This window comes from Panthera uncia, chromosome A2 (assembly GCF_023721935.1).
Source record: "Panthera uncia isolate 11264 chromosome A2, Puncia_PCG_1.0, whole genome shotgun sequence".
Classification (NCBI taxonomy): Eukaryota; Metazoa; Chordata; class Mammalia; order Carnivora; family Felidae; genus Panthera; species Panthera uncia.
This window is the reverse complement of record NC_064816.1, coordinates 96,678,601-96,695,701: the sequence shown is the minus strand read 5'-3', so window position 1 is coordinate 96,695,701 and position 17,101 is coordinate 96,678,601. Positions and strand designations below refer to the sequence as shown.

General features: G+C 34.4%; 1 protein-coding gene across 4 annotated transcripts in view; it reads right to left on the bottom strand.

Annotated features, from left to right (window-relative positions):
- Window positions 1-2,887: 2,887 nt before the first annotated feature.
- The window catches only part of C1GALT1 (core 1 synthase, glycoprotein-N-acetylgalactosamine 3-beta-galactosyltransferase 1), a 41,675-nt gene continuing 27,461 nt past the window's right edge, over window positions 2,888-17,101 (bottom strand). For 2 of the 4 annotated variants that reach the window (XM_049641506.1, XM_049641508.1), the window contains exons 3-4: window positions 14,361-15,028; window positions 2,888-7,764 (exon numbers count right to left, since the gene is read on the bottom strand). In XM_049641506.1, the coding sequence (XP_049497463.1) occupies window positions 7,573-7,764; window positions 14,361-15,028 (860 nt within the window). In that variant the 3' untranslated portion in view covers window positions 2,888-7,572. Of the gene's footprint in view, window positions 7,765-12,721; window positions 13,078-14,360; window positions 15,029-17,101 lie in introns of those variants that run through there. The other 2 variants (XM_049641507.1, XM_049641509.1) reach the window with 2 other exon arrangements.

Genomic DNA, 17,101 nt, shown 5'->3' with positions numbered 1-17,101 from the left:
TTTGTAAAGACTACTAAATTAGTGTGGCACCTAAGTGGCTCAGTCAGTTAAGTGTCTGATTCTTGATTTCAGCTCAGGTCATGATCTCACAGGAGATTGAGCCCTGCATCAGGCTCTGTACTGAGCCTGGAGCCTGCTTACAATTCTCTTTCCCCTCTGCTCCTCTCCCCTGCTCGCGCATGTGCTCTCTCTCTCTAAAAATTAAAAAAATAAAAAAAGATTACAGAATTAATAAGATAAATAAATTTCTACTATTTAATGTATAGCAAAAATTCTATTAATATTCTTTAATAAGCACTAATTTACATTATTATGAGGTAATCAATTAGCCCTAAATGAGGTCTTTGGTGACCTTAAATTACTTAACTGCACCCAGCAGTTTTTCATCTACTTTCTAAGCCAGTATATTATAAAGAAGACTGGATCTTCATGTGTTTTAGAACTTCAGACTCAGGTTCAGTTTCACCACTCAGTTCTGCTTCAACTGTTCTGAGTCATTCGACCTTGGAACACCAGTTTTCCTATGGGTAAATTTGAAGATTTAGTGGTCTAAGAGGGTTAAAGACAGTAAGACACTGAGAGAAGGTCTAACCTGGTAAAGATTATGAGACTTTCAGATGGGAAAAACCACCAAATACCATGATTACTTTAAGGATCTCAGAAATAGCTGGCTACCTGTTTAAGATCATTAAGAAAATATGTGATTCAATTATTTCCCTTTTTTCCTGCTTCTGTAACCAGGCAAATAGGTTTGTAAAAATTACTTTTTATAAACATTAAATAATTTTTATGTCCTATTATTCTAAGCACAGTTACCTTCACTTCCCTTTAGTAAGAAGAAGATAAATTAAGCAATAATTCTGTATATTTTCCAGGACTACACCTTTGGAAAACTTAAAATAGGTAGTAGTAAATCTGTATGTATTTAGGTAAATAAATTTCTTCTTGAGTGACTTATCAATTAGCAATACAACTGAATACAATTAATTAGAAAACATGGGGCAACTGAATATATTAAATTGCACAACTCCACTACTAAAGCAATATGAAGCGGTGTTTATTTCCTCAGGTTTTCTAAAGTTGGTGAATCCAAATAACGGTGTGCACTAATAAGGAACATACTGGGTGGCAAGTTACTGAAAACTGAGGTAGAAAGGCTAGACTCAAGGGCCTTATGAACATCTGCAATCATCTGTTTAAGGAAGAGGTAGGTAAATTTTTATTCATATTGTAAAAGTACCAGACTGATTTAATATCAACAAATAGACCTGAGCTCTGGATGAAATATGCTTAAAACCACAAAGTTTTTGGTCTATTGACTGCGTTTCACCAAGCCTTTTCCTATACCCAAAGCATAATTAAGCAAAGGTGAAAAAATTATTAATTTTTTACATAGTAGGGGCAAAGAACCTAATAAATATAACAAGTATACAAATTTTTTTTCAGATCTCAGCTCAAATATTACCTCCTCAGAATTCTTTATTGACACCCTTGAGACCCTAACCCAGAAAATTGCTCTATCAAATCACTATTTTCTTTGATTAATACCATTCTCTGAAATATCTTGTTCATTTATCTATTAACTTGTTTGCCTATAGACATATGAGACTAGGAATCCATTCATATTGCTCACCACTGTTTTTCCAGTAGATGCCAGGCATAATTATTTGAATAATTACCTGAATAAATGAATTCCTCAGTGTACATGACAGATCAAAATACACCAAGAGACAGAAAAGTACTCCCCTGTCTCCCACACACACTTACCTGGGTAACAGAGTGTTTCTAATTAAAAAATATATATATATATTTTTAATGTTTATTTCTGAGAGAGAGAGAGAGACAGACAGACAGACAGACAGACAGAGTGTGAGCTGGGGAAGGGCAGAGAGAGAGGGAGACTCTCTCCGAAGCGGGCTCCAGGCTCTGAGCTGTCAGCACAGCGCCTGATGTGGAGCTCAAACATGAGATCATGAACTGAGCCGAGGTCAGACGCTTAACCAACTGAGCCACCCAGGTACCTCTCTACTTTTTTTAAGGTTATTATTCAAAATCAGAGGTGGAGTATTTTGTTGCTTTAAAGACAAATATTTACTGCAGTAAAAATTACATAAGCCTATGCAAATTAAAGAATTTTGATGGAAAAATAATTTAAATTAATATTTTTGTGGGAATGCAAACTGGTGCAGCCACTCTGGGAAAGAGTATGGAAGTTCCTCAAAAAATGAAAAATAGAACTACCCTACAACCCAGCAATTGCACTACTAGGTATTTATCCAAGGGATACAAGTATGCTGTTTTGAAGGGGCACATGCACCCCAATGTTTATAGCAGCACTATCTACAATAGCCAAAGTATGGAAAGAGCCCAAATGTTCATCGATGGATGAATGGATAAAGAAGATTTGGCATATATATACAATGGAGTATAACTCGGCAATCAAAAAGAATGAAATCTTGCCATATGCAAGTACGTGGATGCAACTGGAGGGTTATGCTAAGCGAAATTAGTCAGAGAAAGATAAAAATCCTATGACTTCAGTCCTATGAGGACTTTAGGATACAAAACAGATGAACATAAGGGAAGGGAAGCAAAAATAATATAAAAACAGGGAGGGGGACAAAACATAAGAGACTCTTAAATATGGAGAACAAACAGAGGGTTGCTGGAGGGGTTGTGGGAGGGGGATGGGCTAAATGGGTAAGGGGCATTAAGGAATTTACTCCTGAAATCATTGTTGTACTATATGCTAACTTGAATGTAAATTAAAAAATAAATTATTCAAAAAAAATAAACGAATTAATATTTTTGGTAAAATAACCCCAAAACTACCCCTTAGTCTCTCCCACAACTCTTATATCAGTTAAAAATAATCAGATAAAACAGCTTTAAACATGGTAATTTATTTTATGTGGTTGTTTAAATCCATTGTTTAAAAATGTTCAAAAGGCACTTTAAAAAACATATTTAAAAATACATTTTTCTGACTTGTTAGTGGATCACTTAAAATAAGCAAGTCACCACACGTTTTTAAGCCATTCATGACACTATCACCTTACGTAATTTTTAAATTCCAAAACACAAATATTCACTGTGTAATATAACACACTGCTTAGCAGTTAGATTAGTTTCCCTCTAACATATACTTTATATGGATTATTAATTTGTAGGGCCCTGCAAAGTTATTTAAAATGAATTGATAAAAACTAAAAACTACAGAGGTAAATGGAGGTGAAATAGAGCACTATTTACCTCTGAAACTAGTTTTAGAACTGGTTTTTCTAGAGACAATTTGTAAAATTTCTTACTCTAACCTGTGTTAAAATTTCTATCTCAACTCCAATGTATAAACATAAGTCATATTTTTAAATCAAGAGAGGTTACATTTAGCATAAAATAAACCACAGGTTATCCCCCAGATTTCTTAAGAATGTTTCTGTCAGGCCTACAATAAATCAGAGTTTTTTGGTTTGTTTTTGAGAAAAGGGAGTAGAGGGAATGGAATCCACATAACTTTATTTAATAATTGTGTATCTAGAATGTCGAACTGTAGACTTTAAGTAGGGCAAATATCCTGAGAGCCAGTAGGCATTATTCTTGGATTTTTTTAACTTCCAATCTCATAGGGAAATCTGAAGTTAACAGGTATAAAGTTATTAATAAGTGATACAAATTCTAATCACTAATTACAGCCAAATTAACCTTGCAAAGGCAGCATTAAGAGTAGTTAGAAAATGGAAATTAGTTATAAAGGAAATAAAGAGCAACAAATACAAAGAAGAAATCGTCAAAGACAGAATAGTATAATGAGCTAAAAATTTAAAGGAAGAATAAAAGGATAGATTTGATCTAATCAATAAAGTGAAGCATTTTGTTTTTCAAGCCTCAATCTGGTAATATAAATAGTTTGATAGGTTCCCGGAAGTGAAAAATTAATCTCAAGAGACAATTACGAAAATAACCAGTTAACAAATTTAATGCTCAAATGCAATTACTGTATTTCAAAAAATACTAAAAACTGGCCATTTATTTTGAATTTTCTTACAGTAACAAAAATTCCTCTTTCTGAAATTTAAAATATTTGAAAACAAATCTGCTTTGTATCATCTATGAACTTCCCACTTGAAAATATAAGTATACTGTTGTTGGAAAACATAAAGATAGCAAAAGCCTTATGTTTTGAGACCACACTACAACCATTTATCCAAATGATCTTAATTTAAAAGATAGTAAGTCATCATCATGAAATCTGGTTTTATGTGCTCTGTCAAATACTTGGGAGAATTTTTGCTGTATTAGGTCATATAGGACAGTCAAATGGATTCTTAAAAGTGATGAAATTTTGATAGTATGAATTAGCAGAAAAAACATTCTGCATATTATAAAATAGCATTTTGCTACTTCCATTTAAAAGCTTTACTAACAATTGGAAAAAAATTTTTACTAACAAGTGAGGACACTCAGATATGCTTATTTAATGAACTAGTATGTATTTACTAGTACTTATTAAACTCTTCCTGCCCCCATTGTGAAATTACTAAACTTGGAGAATTACATATTTTCTTGTGGGCCCTGATATTGGTCAATCTGAAGAAGCTAAAGAATTTTGTCAAAATGAATGATCCACGGACCCTTTAAATTATCTTTAAAGTCTCTTACGTTTTATATGGTGTGATCTGGGACCACACCAACTTAAAACATGCTTTATCTAAATCTTTGAAAGATACCCTACTTCTGGGGCAATAAATCTGCAGCGCATTCCAATCATTATTTGCATCAGAATTATCGAGGTCTTGGTTCCCAAACTAGCATGAATAAAACTCATTTGGAGGGCTTTACACAGCTGCTAGCCTCCACCTCTGGAGTTTCTGATTTAGGTCTGGGGTGGGCCCAGAGGGGCTGAATTTCCAAGTTCCCAGATGATGCAAATACTGCTACCTAGGGCCAACACTTTGAGAACCAGTGACCAAGAGAATATGGCAATAATGCATATTAATGGGCCCCATGCTAGAATCAGAATTTCTGGGATTGGGGTTTGGAAATCTGCATTTTAACAAGCTCCCAGGCAAGAAGAGTGTAAGACCACAATTTGAAAGCCACTCTGACAACTGGGCTGGTTAATCTGACTATTACTGGCTGATGGATCAGATCACTCATGTTAATAAGTAAAAATGGAAATAATGTTAAATGACTAACCTCAAGGCTGATATGGCATGATGAACACACAGGCTTTGAGCATAAGTCCTAGCTCTGTTACTTGCTAGCTTAGTGACAGTGGAAAAGTTACTTTAATTTTCTGAGCCTCAGTTTTCTCATCTATAATACAGGAAGAACAACCAATTTGTGAAGATTAACACTAATATACACAGAATATCTAAGCATACTATATGGCATACAATAGGCATTAGATACAAACTAGCTATTACTTGTTACAAGAAATGTATGAAATATTTCAATATATTTGATTAAAGCAGATTTTTCATTCATTTAGAACAAATATTTACACTCTAAGGTAACAGAATAATAATAAAACCTTATACTTATTGCTCCATAGTCTGGGCCAGACAAGCGTTCTAAAAGTTGTACATATATTCACTCATTTAATCCTCATAAAAATCCTGTGAGGTAGGTAGTATTACTGTCCCTAATTTATGGATGAGGAAATTGAGGCACAGAGAAATGAAGTAAATTATTTAATGTTACAAAACTAGGAAGTGATAGAGCAGGAATTTAAACCCAGGCGTCTGACTAGACCCCAGGATTCATCACAATGTTAATTTCCCATGAGTAAATGTTAAGGTTTTTAGAAAGTAACATATATGGACTGCAAATAAATTCATATCCATACCAACGTGAAGAGTTGTTTAGACAACAGAATGAATGATTTGAAATTTTGGCAGATGATATTGCCGTGAAAACCACAAAAAACAATTTAAAGTAAAAACTGGTGTGAATTTTCACTCTGTGGACAGAGTAATCCATAATAACCACTAATTGCTACTAAGATGAACATCCTCTCAAAATACCATCCAAAGAGATGATTTTGACATGTTTTGGCACAATAAATATAAACTCTTTAGCTAAGTAGCAGAGTCAATGGCATGACAGCCATGTGAAATTTGCAACATTTAAGATAATCTTATAGTCTGCAAAATATTCTGTTATGATATACTTTTCTTTCCTTCCAGAAATTCTTTAAATAGAGTCACTAAAGTTAGAATGAAATATTTATGAATGTATTTTTGAAGACAGTATTAAATGTGTATTCTGCTGTTAGAATTATCCATTGGCAAAAAAAACAAATTAAAAAAAAAATCCCAAAATATTAAGTCTGCATCAAAATTCAGGCTGTTATTCATGAATTAAGTATTTGGTCTTTTAGTATCTGACATATTTCAGTTTGTTTAAGCACTCTGTTTTTCTAATGTTTTTAATTAACTCTGGTCAAAATATTACATTCAAATTATTTTGCCAGTGTAACCAATAGCCACCTCAGAGCCTAAAAATGAATGTCTAAACTCTGCTTTAAACAAGTTATGAAAGGCACAAACAAATTTTCATCTCTCAACAGGATGATAATGAAAGGAACTATAATTACGTAGCTGGAATGAGTTTTAAATAATCAATTAAAAATGTCACTTAGTAATTCCTGAGAGTGGCACTGATCTAAGAAAAGCATCCCCAAATAGCATTAAATTTACTATTTATTAGTTACCCATGATTAGCAATGGGTAAATTTGGGAACAAAATATTTTAAAATGCATATTTATAGAATGCTATTAATGCTTTGAGTAAATAAATATTAATAATTAAAATTGTATTCAAGAATAAACATATTTAGAAAAGAGACAACAGGGACTCAGTAAAACATAAACTACTAATTAGAACCAAGTATATAATACAGTCAAGGCCCATATAATTTCAAAATGTGGTTTTATTAATGCACTTTAGGACAAGTGCCATTCTTACTCTACCTCGTCTGGAAGAAATACTGCCAATTATAATCACAGGAAATTTTTCATTAGACAAAAACTGCGTGTGTGTGTGTGTGTGTGTGTGTGTGTGTGTGTGTGTGTTGGGGGGGGTTGGTTCATTTATATCATGCTGCAAATATAAACTCATGTCTTGAGTTTATAAATAACATTAAGCAACAATATTTCCTTCTAAACTTTTCTTTAAGGCAGACCTTTAGCATCATGTGTGTGTTTTACTAATATGTGCAGTATAGTTTTAGAAAATTTAAACGTTCTAGTTTCTCAGTGAAAATAATACATGTGGTCAAGAACAGACAACAAAAATCTTGTTTCTAGTCCTTCTGCCTGGCCACCATTTTAAAAACACAAGTTTTTCATATATATATATATTACTGTATCAAAACACATTTTAACAGATTTCACAGCTCACTTAAAGCTTCAGTTTACAGTCATTTGTATGAAAGATTTCTAATATGGAATGTTCACTTCAAAAGAATTCCTCACTGGGACTCCAGTGTTCTGTATCAGAAATGCAGAAGTTCTTCAGTGCAATGCTAGACAGTTTACCTCTTCATTTATGTTTCTCTTTCAAGAGTTCTCATTTTACTTTTGGATCTTCATTTTTGTATGCTCGACTTCTTTCTTTTAGTATATTCTCAGGTAAGGCAGGTTGATATCTATATAAATAACCATACGGACGAAGATGATAAACGAGGTATTCTAACTCATACATAGTTGTAGGATCAACATAGTGAAAAGAAACTGCAAGATCAGAACAGCAACCAGGACCCTAAAAAAGTAATGGAAACAGGCATTATTACTAAACAGTACACAGTTAATATACAATATTAACATATTCATTGAGGAAATATTAATTTTAACAGAATCTGAGCATTAAAGCTAGCAAGGTAAAGCAGAGACATCCAATTTATTAGACCTGTAGAAGAAACCAAGAATTTTTAGAGTTCTTAATGATTTAAAACTAAACATGAAAACTGCTAAAATATATCTAACTGAATAATATTCTCTTAGAATCTATAGTACTTTTGCAGAAAAGAATCTTAAGACTTCCTCAAATGAAAGAGGCAGCTCTATAAAGAATGAAGCTCTATTTCTGAGTTTTGTTTTTTCTTCATAATGTTCTCACTATGAATTTTTGCTTGGCTCAACCTCAGGAAAACATCTTTGGAGAATTTCAGTGACTACAAAGCCTTGCCCATTATGTGTCTGCAACCTAATACTTCATCTGCACATCAACCCAAACAGTACAGTATTTGAGAGGAAGTGCTGAGTCAAATCTAAGTTTGAATCCAAATTTTGTCTACTAGTGTCAAATTCTGCCTATTGGTGTATGACCTTGGGCAAGTTAATTAATCTCTCTATAAGCTTCAATTTCTTCATCTGCAAAAGATAGTTACTTAAAGGAGATAATGTTTGTAAAATGCTTGGGACCAGTTTAGCCTATAGTAAATGCTCAATAAATGTTGACATTATTGATAGAATAATCATATTTAGGTGGCCCTAGTAAGCAGATCATAAACATTTGCTCAGATATATAACTCCGATTGATTCCTAACAGAGTTGGTATGAGAACAGGTTTAAAAAAGATAAAAACATGACAATAATAAAAAAAATACAACAAAGAAACAGGAAAAAAAAAGCAAGAACATAACACAGAAAAAAACACAAAACTGACCCCAGAATTAAACAGTCATAAGGTTATTTTGGGGTTAGAACTGGTATCTACAGAATGTTTCACCCAGGTGACTCAAACAAAACTTCACACTCTATCTAATGTCTTTGCAAGGACCAAGAAGTAAGATATCCTGGCAAGTTCTCAGTGAAGATTCATACTGAACATTTAATAATTCATGTTTGAATTCACTTACTGCATGCTTACAATGCAGTAAAAATTATCAAGGAATTGTCCACTGTATTTTCTCTGGCCTTCTCTCTGAACTTTCCTTTGAAACAAACACGGGATATGTGAGGTTTCTGGACAATCACATAGACACTGGAAAATTGTTTGGTGCCTACTTCTTACACCTTGAAGGCAATGTAAGGATAGGAACAAATCTGAAAAGTAAGTAGGTAAGTGAACTTGTGATCATCAAACCATCTCTGCCCAATAGATATATGTGAACCACATAATGCAGTTTAAAATCTGGTAGCCATATTTAAAAAGTAAAAAAGTGAGGGGTACCTGGGTGGCTCAGTCAGTTGAGCATCCAACTCTTGATTTTGGCTCAGGTCATGATCCCAGGGTTGTGGGATTGAGCCCCACGTCGGGCTCTGCACAGAATGTGAAGCCTACTTAAGATTCTCCCCACCCCCCCACCCCTGCACCTCTCCCTTACATGCTCTCTAAAATTAAAAGTTTTTAATTAAAAAAAAGTAAAAAAGTGAAATTAATTTGAATATATTTTAACTAAATAAATCCATATTATTCTTTTTTCAATATGCAATCAATATTTTAAAATTATTAAATCATTCTTTTATTTGTGCTAAGTCCTTGAAATCAGGTAGGAATTTTATTATACTGACAGCACATCTCAATTTGGACTAGCCATATTTCAAATACTCAACGGTCATACCTGGCTAGTGACTACTATACTGGCCAGTGCATATTAAACTAAAGGACTAAATTAATAGCAATTAATTTTAAATTGCTGATGCTTTCTGACAGCAATTTTATGTGACCCTGAAATACTGCAATAATATTTTTGATAATATTTACTGCATTAATTATGTTTTACTCTATTGCATTACTGTTTTTTTGCTAGATGGCCAGGATACTGTTATTAAGATTTATAAGCAATAAGGTGATAAAAGAAAACAGCTATAACTATTAGAAACAAAATAGTTCTTTGCATATAATTATGGTTCCTACCAAAATTCAAGAGAATCAAGTAAAAAATCATCAGAAATAGAAAATCCAGAACAAAGCCAGACTTTAAAGATGCTTTCAAGAAATAACAGCTTTCATATATACCATTCAAAAAGTTTTTAAGAAGAGCCCAGGTAGAGTAGTAACAAAAACATTAAAAACAAAGGGAGAGGACTCCTGGGCAGCTCAGTTGGTTAAGTGTCCAACTGTTGATACTGGCTCAGGTCATGATCTCATGGTTCATGAATTCAAGCCCTTAGTTGGGCTCTGTGCTGACAGTGCGGAGCTTGCTTGGAGTTCTCTCTCTCTCTTTCTCTCTCTCTGCCCCTCTCCCCTGCTCACTCTCTAAAGAAATAAACATTTAAAATTAAAAACATAGGGAGATACTTAAGAAGAAATAAAATCTGGAGAAAATATAAAGCTTTACTAAAGGACCGAAAATAAAATTTTAAATCCCAGGCAAAGACATCCATTGTCCCTAAATGAATAAATTAATGCATAAGGATAAAGGCACGGTATTACCAAAACAATCTGAGAGATATACAAAGCACAGGAATATACAATCTTAGATTAATAACTTCAAAATCTGTAAAGTTACAAGGTTCAAAACAATATGGTGCTTAGGCAAAACCAAATAGGACAGTGGAACAGAACTGAAATACCAGACACCAATTCTACTGTAAGTAACACTACAGTATACAATACAGGAGATATTTTAAATCAGCAATGAAAATAAGACAGTTAAAATATGGTACTGGAAAAGGGGCACCTGGGTGGGCCAGTCGGTTAAGCATCCGACTTTGGCTCAGGTCATGATCTAGCAGTCTGTGAGTTTGAGCCCCGCATCCGATTCTGTGCTGATAGCTCAGAGCCTAGAGCCTGGTTCAGATTCTGTGTCTCCCTCTCTCTCTCTCTTCCCCTCCCCCGCTCACACTTTCTCTCTCTTTCAAAAATAAATAAACATTAAAAAATGTTTTTTTAAAAATGGTATGGGAACAATCAGTTAACAACTTGGAAAAATCAGGAGCTCTCTACCTTAACCACGTATCAGGAAGTTTCAGATGATACACTTAATGCAAATAGAACTGAAGAATAGAATAAATTGTTATTTGATCATTTCTGACCTACAAAAAAGGCAATTTCACACACAGGGATGTGTGTATGTGTGTGTGTGTGTGTGTGTGTGTCTGTTTACACATTTTTTAAATCCACTATATTTAGACTGATTACATATTCTCTGGTGAAGGCGATTTCTAGGAAACAGACTTTAGTCCAAGGAACTTACTTCTAGGGAAGTGAGAAGGTGGTGGGAGAAGGGAATTGCGTGAAGAACACGTTCTAAACAACCAACTTAAGAACGTAACTCTTTGATCAACTGTAATATCTCACACACTGACTAAAATAAAAATTTTCCACAATGTGTTTCTAGTGATTACTACAAAGAAAAAGTATATGTATGAGATTTAGGATAACTTTGAAAATCGTAATTCACTTAGGGAGAAGAAAATTTGTTAAACGATGGATGAGTAATAACAGAAGTTTGATTTCACATTGTGTGTATATAACTTCCTGGGAGAGAAGAGGCAGGACTAGGAAGTTGGGTCAATTTTGGTACTTCCAAGTCTTTTACGTAACTGAATAAATTTTTATAGAAAACATAAATTTTGCATCCATTTTAAAAACAACTACAATTTAAATAAATGATGTATCATAGAAATATTTATTTTGTTCATATAAAGTATATTGTTAGGTACACCCTATTTGTAGGTGGGAATTGTGGGTAGTACTCTTAAAGGGAAAGAAGGATATTTTACTGGTTACAACATATAACAATTAGGACGTCCCTTTACTGTTACTGTATGTGTAACCAATATGAGATACTCAGTAAAATCTTATATGCATTTAGGTGTTTTTGTTATATGCATTTGTAATGTTTTTAAGTTTGGATAGGAAGGAGGACAGAATTAAGAAGGGAAGAGATCAAGTAATCTTGGAATGGTCAGATTATGCTAAGAAAAGTTTACATCAAAAAAGCACCCAAGCACTCACTAGAACAAAATAAAAATAGACTATCAAAAAGCAGACCGGGAATACATCTGTTTTATAGTCTAGGAAATTGCTGCTCTAAAATAGCAATAAAATGCTAGCATAAGGTTTCAAGCAGCCTCAATACATAGAAATGAACTTTTTAAAAAATAATTTATTTTTTTAAGTTTATTTTGAGAGAGAGAGAAAGAGAACAAGTGGGGGAGGGGCAGACAGAGAGGGGGACAGATGATCTTAAGTGGGCTCTGTACTGACAGCAGAGAATCCAATGTCGGGCTTGAGCCCACAAACTGTGAGATCACGATCTAAGCCAAAGTCAGGAGCTTAACTGACTGAGCCACCCAGGCACCCCAGAATCAAACTTTAAACTGTTTGTTTATTAAAGTGGAATTTCATCCCAACAACAGAGTGTTTATTTTAACATTCCTCAGCTCTTCCCTTTGGGGCACATATCCCATTAATCATGGAGGGGAGCTCATGATGGAAATTACAAGTTTTAGAATCAGAGTGGTTTACAGTATTGCCTAGACTATCAGGAAAGACAGATTACTTGACTTTCTGGAGTCTCAGTTTTGTCACCTATTAAATGCAGAATTACTGTGAGGAATAGCTATTGTTACTGTAAGAAATAGCTATTAAGTACCAAGAACAGACTGGTGGTTGACATCGGAAGCAATAGTGATTTGCTTCTAAGTTTTCAAAGCTGATTACCCAAAGACTGGATCAGTTGTTCTAGGTCAAGGTTTCTTAACCTCTGTTAGTGACATTTTAGACCAGATAATTCTTTATTGTGGGGAGCTGTCCTATGCATTGTGAGATGTTTAGCATCTAGTGGGTTTACAACCTTGTGGGTTTCTACCCACTAGATGCCAGTGCAGCCTCCCAACTAACAACAAAAAATGTCTCCAGACTTTGCCAAATGTCCTCTGGGAGGCAAAAAAGCCCACAGTTGAGAACCACTGTCCTAGATAATGATTTGAAAAAACTGGCTTATGAAGCTGAGAATGCTAGCATGAAGTGTATTATTTGTATCTTAGGGCCAGAAAAAAGAGGCCAGAGAGTACTAATGACTTACCTACATGCATTATTAATCAATAACAGATATGAACCGAAAAAATGGCTAGGTTTGTGATTCCTGGTCTCCTTCAGTCATTCGCTGCTGCAATGTTCCTAACAGTGAAAATGTGGAAACAAATTTCTAAATGTTTACCAGCAGGCGAATGGGTTAATTACCACATACTCATACCTTAGATTACATAGCAGCCTAAATTAATGAAGCACATACAGGTATTAATGTTGATAAATTTTAATGTATGAAAAGAGCAAATGTTCAAGGATTTTTATGGAATAATTCCATTTGTTTAAAAACCTACAAAACAATACTATATATTATTTATGGATACATAAATATGTAGGAAAAAAGATACAACCATGCATGGTAATGACAAATATTAAATTCATGATAGTGGTTAACACTGAGGAAGGAGATAAGAAAACTGGACTAGGGAGGGTACACAGGCCTAAACTGTATCTATATCCTTTTTTGTTCTAAAAAAGGAAGCAAATGTGGCAAAAGATTAATATTTGGTAAAGCTAGTTAGTGGGTACAAAATATTAATTCTTCTCAAATATTTAGCTGTACATCTGAGATATCTAATAAAATAATGTATTTTAAATAAAATTCTCTAAGATGCCAAATGAGAGCTAAGGCTTATTAAGTGCTTACTGTGTGACAGGCATACACTGTAATTACAATTGAGTGAGACAGGTAGATCAGGTCCATTTTCCAAATGAGGCAACTCACGCTCAGAACTTGGGAAAATTCTGTCCATCCAAAGTCATTCAACTATTAAGTGGGAGAAGATTTCAACCTAGGTCTTTCTGAACCTCAAAAGTCTTTTCATGCACCATTCCTGAAACCTTGAAGACTCTTTACCCAGATCTTCACACAGCCTGCTCTCTAACCTCCCTCAGATTTCTTTTCGAAAATCACCCCTTAGAGACACCTTTCATAATCACCCAAACTAGCGTACCCCATGACACTCTGGGTCACTCTCTATCCCCTTACCTGGCTTTACTTTACTTCAGGGCACTTATCACTACCTAATATCATATTTTATCTTTACTAGTCTGCCTGTTTATTGTATGTCTCTGCATCCAGAATGTAAGATTCATAATACACTGTTATAAGGTTCACGAGAACTGGAACTTGACCATATTTACCACTATATTTTTAGTGCCTGACATATAATAGCACCAATATTTATTGAATTACTATTGCTGACATTCATATTCTCAGCTATTTTATTATACGTCGCCACTCTATATAAAAAGAGTAAAGGAGATTCTTAGTTATTGGTACCAAAGAAACACATTATTTGCTAGGTTGTTTTTTTTTAAGTAAATAAAAGTCAGTCTAAGTATTTATACAGTAATAAAATTTCTAAACTTACCTCTACAGGAGGATAATAGTTGTAATTCCAGTACCAAAAGGTTCTAGGTAGATACCCCTTGATTAAGTGGTGTTCTGGTACAAAGGGATGAAAAGTTTCTTTTCCAGTGGTATCTCTGGAATCTCCCGCTTCTACATTTATAATTTCCATGCATCTCCCCAGTGCTAAGTCTTCAATGGAGGAACTATGTGTACATTTGTCTGTTTTAAATGCATCAACAAATCTTTTCAAGGCTTCTTTGCTCAGTACATATCCTGCTCCTCCACTCATGTAGCCCTGCTTTACATAGGGCTTAAATCTTCTGCCAAAGTAAATGGGTTCTTCAGGGTTGTATTTTGAGAGAAGCCATCTCAAATTATCTAGTATAACATATGTATCATCATCTGCTTTCATAAACCAATCAGCATCTTCTAAATAATGATCATGAACATACTGAAAAGCTTTGATTGTTTTCCAGTATAGTTGATCTCTGCCTTCTCTGGTTTTTAGTCCCACAGCAGGGAAGTCTTTATTTTCTTCTGAACTCATAAACAACACTTTATTACAACGCTGGGCCCATGTAGCTTTGACGTGTTTGGCCTTTTTCTCTAGATTTTGAGGACCTGTCATAACCCAGCAAAGAATTTTAACCTTCTGATAGAGGTTTTCAGCGATGTCTGTGTTCTCATCTATTAAACAAAAAATTTTTAGAGTTATATCTACATAGGTGTAAAAATGCAAATAAATTATATTGAAGAAAACGTTTTCTTATGCAATTTCAAAGGCCCCCTTCTATTTACCTTTCTAGCATTAGTAATTTAGCTGAAAGAAAGCAAAACTCAACCTAATATGAACTGACATTCTGATTTATTGGTATCATGTCAGTCTTGTCCAGGAGATTCATTGGCGTTAATAAGAACTGCCACCATGACTTAGATTCTTACTATTTGAACTGTGGTTTATTGACCAAACAGCATTAGCATCATCTGGGAATTAGAAATGCAGAATCTCAGGCCCCACCCCAGATCTACTGAATCTGAATCTGCATTTTAATCTCCAAGTTCTCTCAGAGATTTGTATACATATAAAGTACAGTCTTAGTCTCTGTTTTTCACTTCATTCTACAAAGAAAGCTTCTATTGGTTCACAACAGAACACTGAAGGAATTTCTCACTGCTCTGAATAAGCTTCTAAAAGACAGGAAAGACATGCTACTGAAGTAGCAGTTCATTTTGGAGTCCACAAGAGTTCACTGTTAGGAATTTATACAAGTACCCTGACGTGACTTTAAAAAAGGCTTTCATGACCATCTCGGTTTGAAGAAACAGGGTTAATAGAGAGTTGAGATTACTTCTCATAGTACCATATTTCATTCCAAAATGCAAATCCATCAATCAGAAACAGAATAGAGTATCAGTAGTATTTCCAAGACTATCTAGAGCAATGTTTTTCAAAGTATTCCTTTGTAAAGAAATAGGGAGCTTATGCCAGAATATAAAGCAACACATTACTTCTTTCATCAAGGAAGTCCTGCTGTACCCCACAAAAAGTCCACCTAACTAAAAAGCGAGCTTAACTGAGTTACATCCTGATACAAACTCCTTATCTGGATGCAGACTGGTAACAGATAATTCACACTGTCAGGCCAGGACCACATTCTGAGTATTAATGGTTTAAAGTAAGACTCTAATTTTAAGATTCTATACCAGTGCTTGGTGAAGGATCAATTTTTATTTCAATAGTTAAAGACCTATACTTTTGCAAACATGCTAAAAAATGAATTAGTAGAAAAATAAAACTAAAAAAGATATTGCAAAGTGTAAGTACTAATTCTTACAGTTTAGACAAAAATTACTCTGTTGAATTACCATGAAAGCTTCCAACTATTTAATCCCAATTTCAATACTTATGTGGTTGTGGACCAGCACGGACCTGCAAAACCATAGTTTTTTGTGGTAATAATACAGGCAGAATCCTGAGGAAGCATGTCCTTAAAGGTAAGACCAACCAGTGAGTTACAAAAGCTCAGTCCTGTGAAAAATTAACAACTGGAGGCATAAATTTCTACTTAACTGAGAGGGAATACAACATTGGGCAAGATTGGGCATGCATTGAAAATATTCTCTTGTCCCTCTGAATATCGATAATTCACAATTCAAAAACAAACAAAATCACCCTATTTTCAGAGAGCATTCATATTTCATTGGGACTTGAGGGTCCCAAACTCCTGGCTATAGATAAACAAAATACTGGATGAACAGGGAAACTCGTAGATGCAGGACTTTCTAATGTTTCACTTTGAGCAAGACAACCTTCTCCTCACTGCTGGGATTTGGTAGAAATATTCTTTCTCATTTTTTAGTTATTCATTTATTAATTACTTTGTTGTAGGCATGTGCTCGCACAGGAGATGAAAAGATGAGTAAGACATATGGCCTACTACAGAAAATTCACAATCTTGCAGGAGACCTTGGCACGCAAGCCAGTATGTGACACACACTAACAGCGATGCTATAGTAGAGCTCTGTACAGAGCTCTGTTCAATGTGCTGAGGAATAAGACAGCTGTGGCTGATAAATCCTATAGAATAGTGGAACGGGAACTTGGCCAGAACAGAGAAGAAGGGGAGATAAAGCAAAATCAGGAAACAGATGATGCAGAAAATAGGTCTTTAAATGAGTAGAAGCTCACCATAAGAGGAGACAAGAGGTAGAGTGAAGTTTAGTTGATGTAGGTACCTGGGTACAACTGAAGGTCTGTAC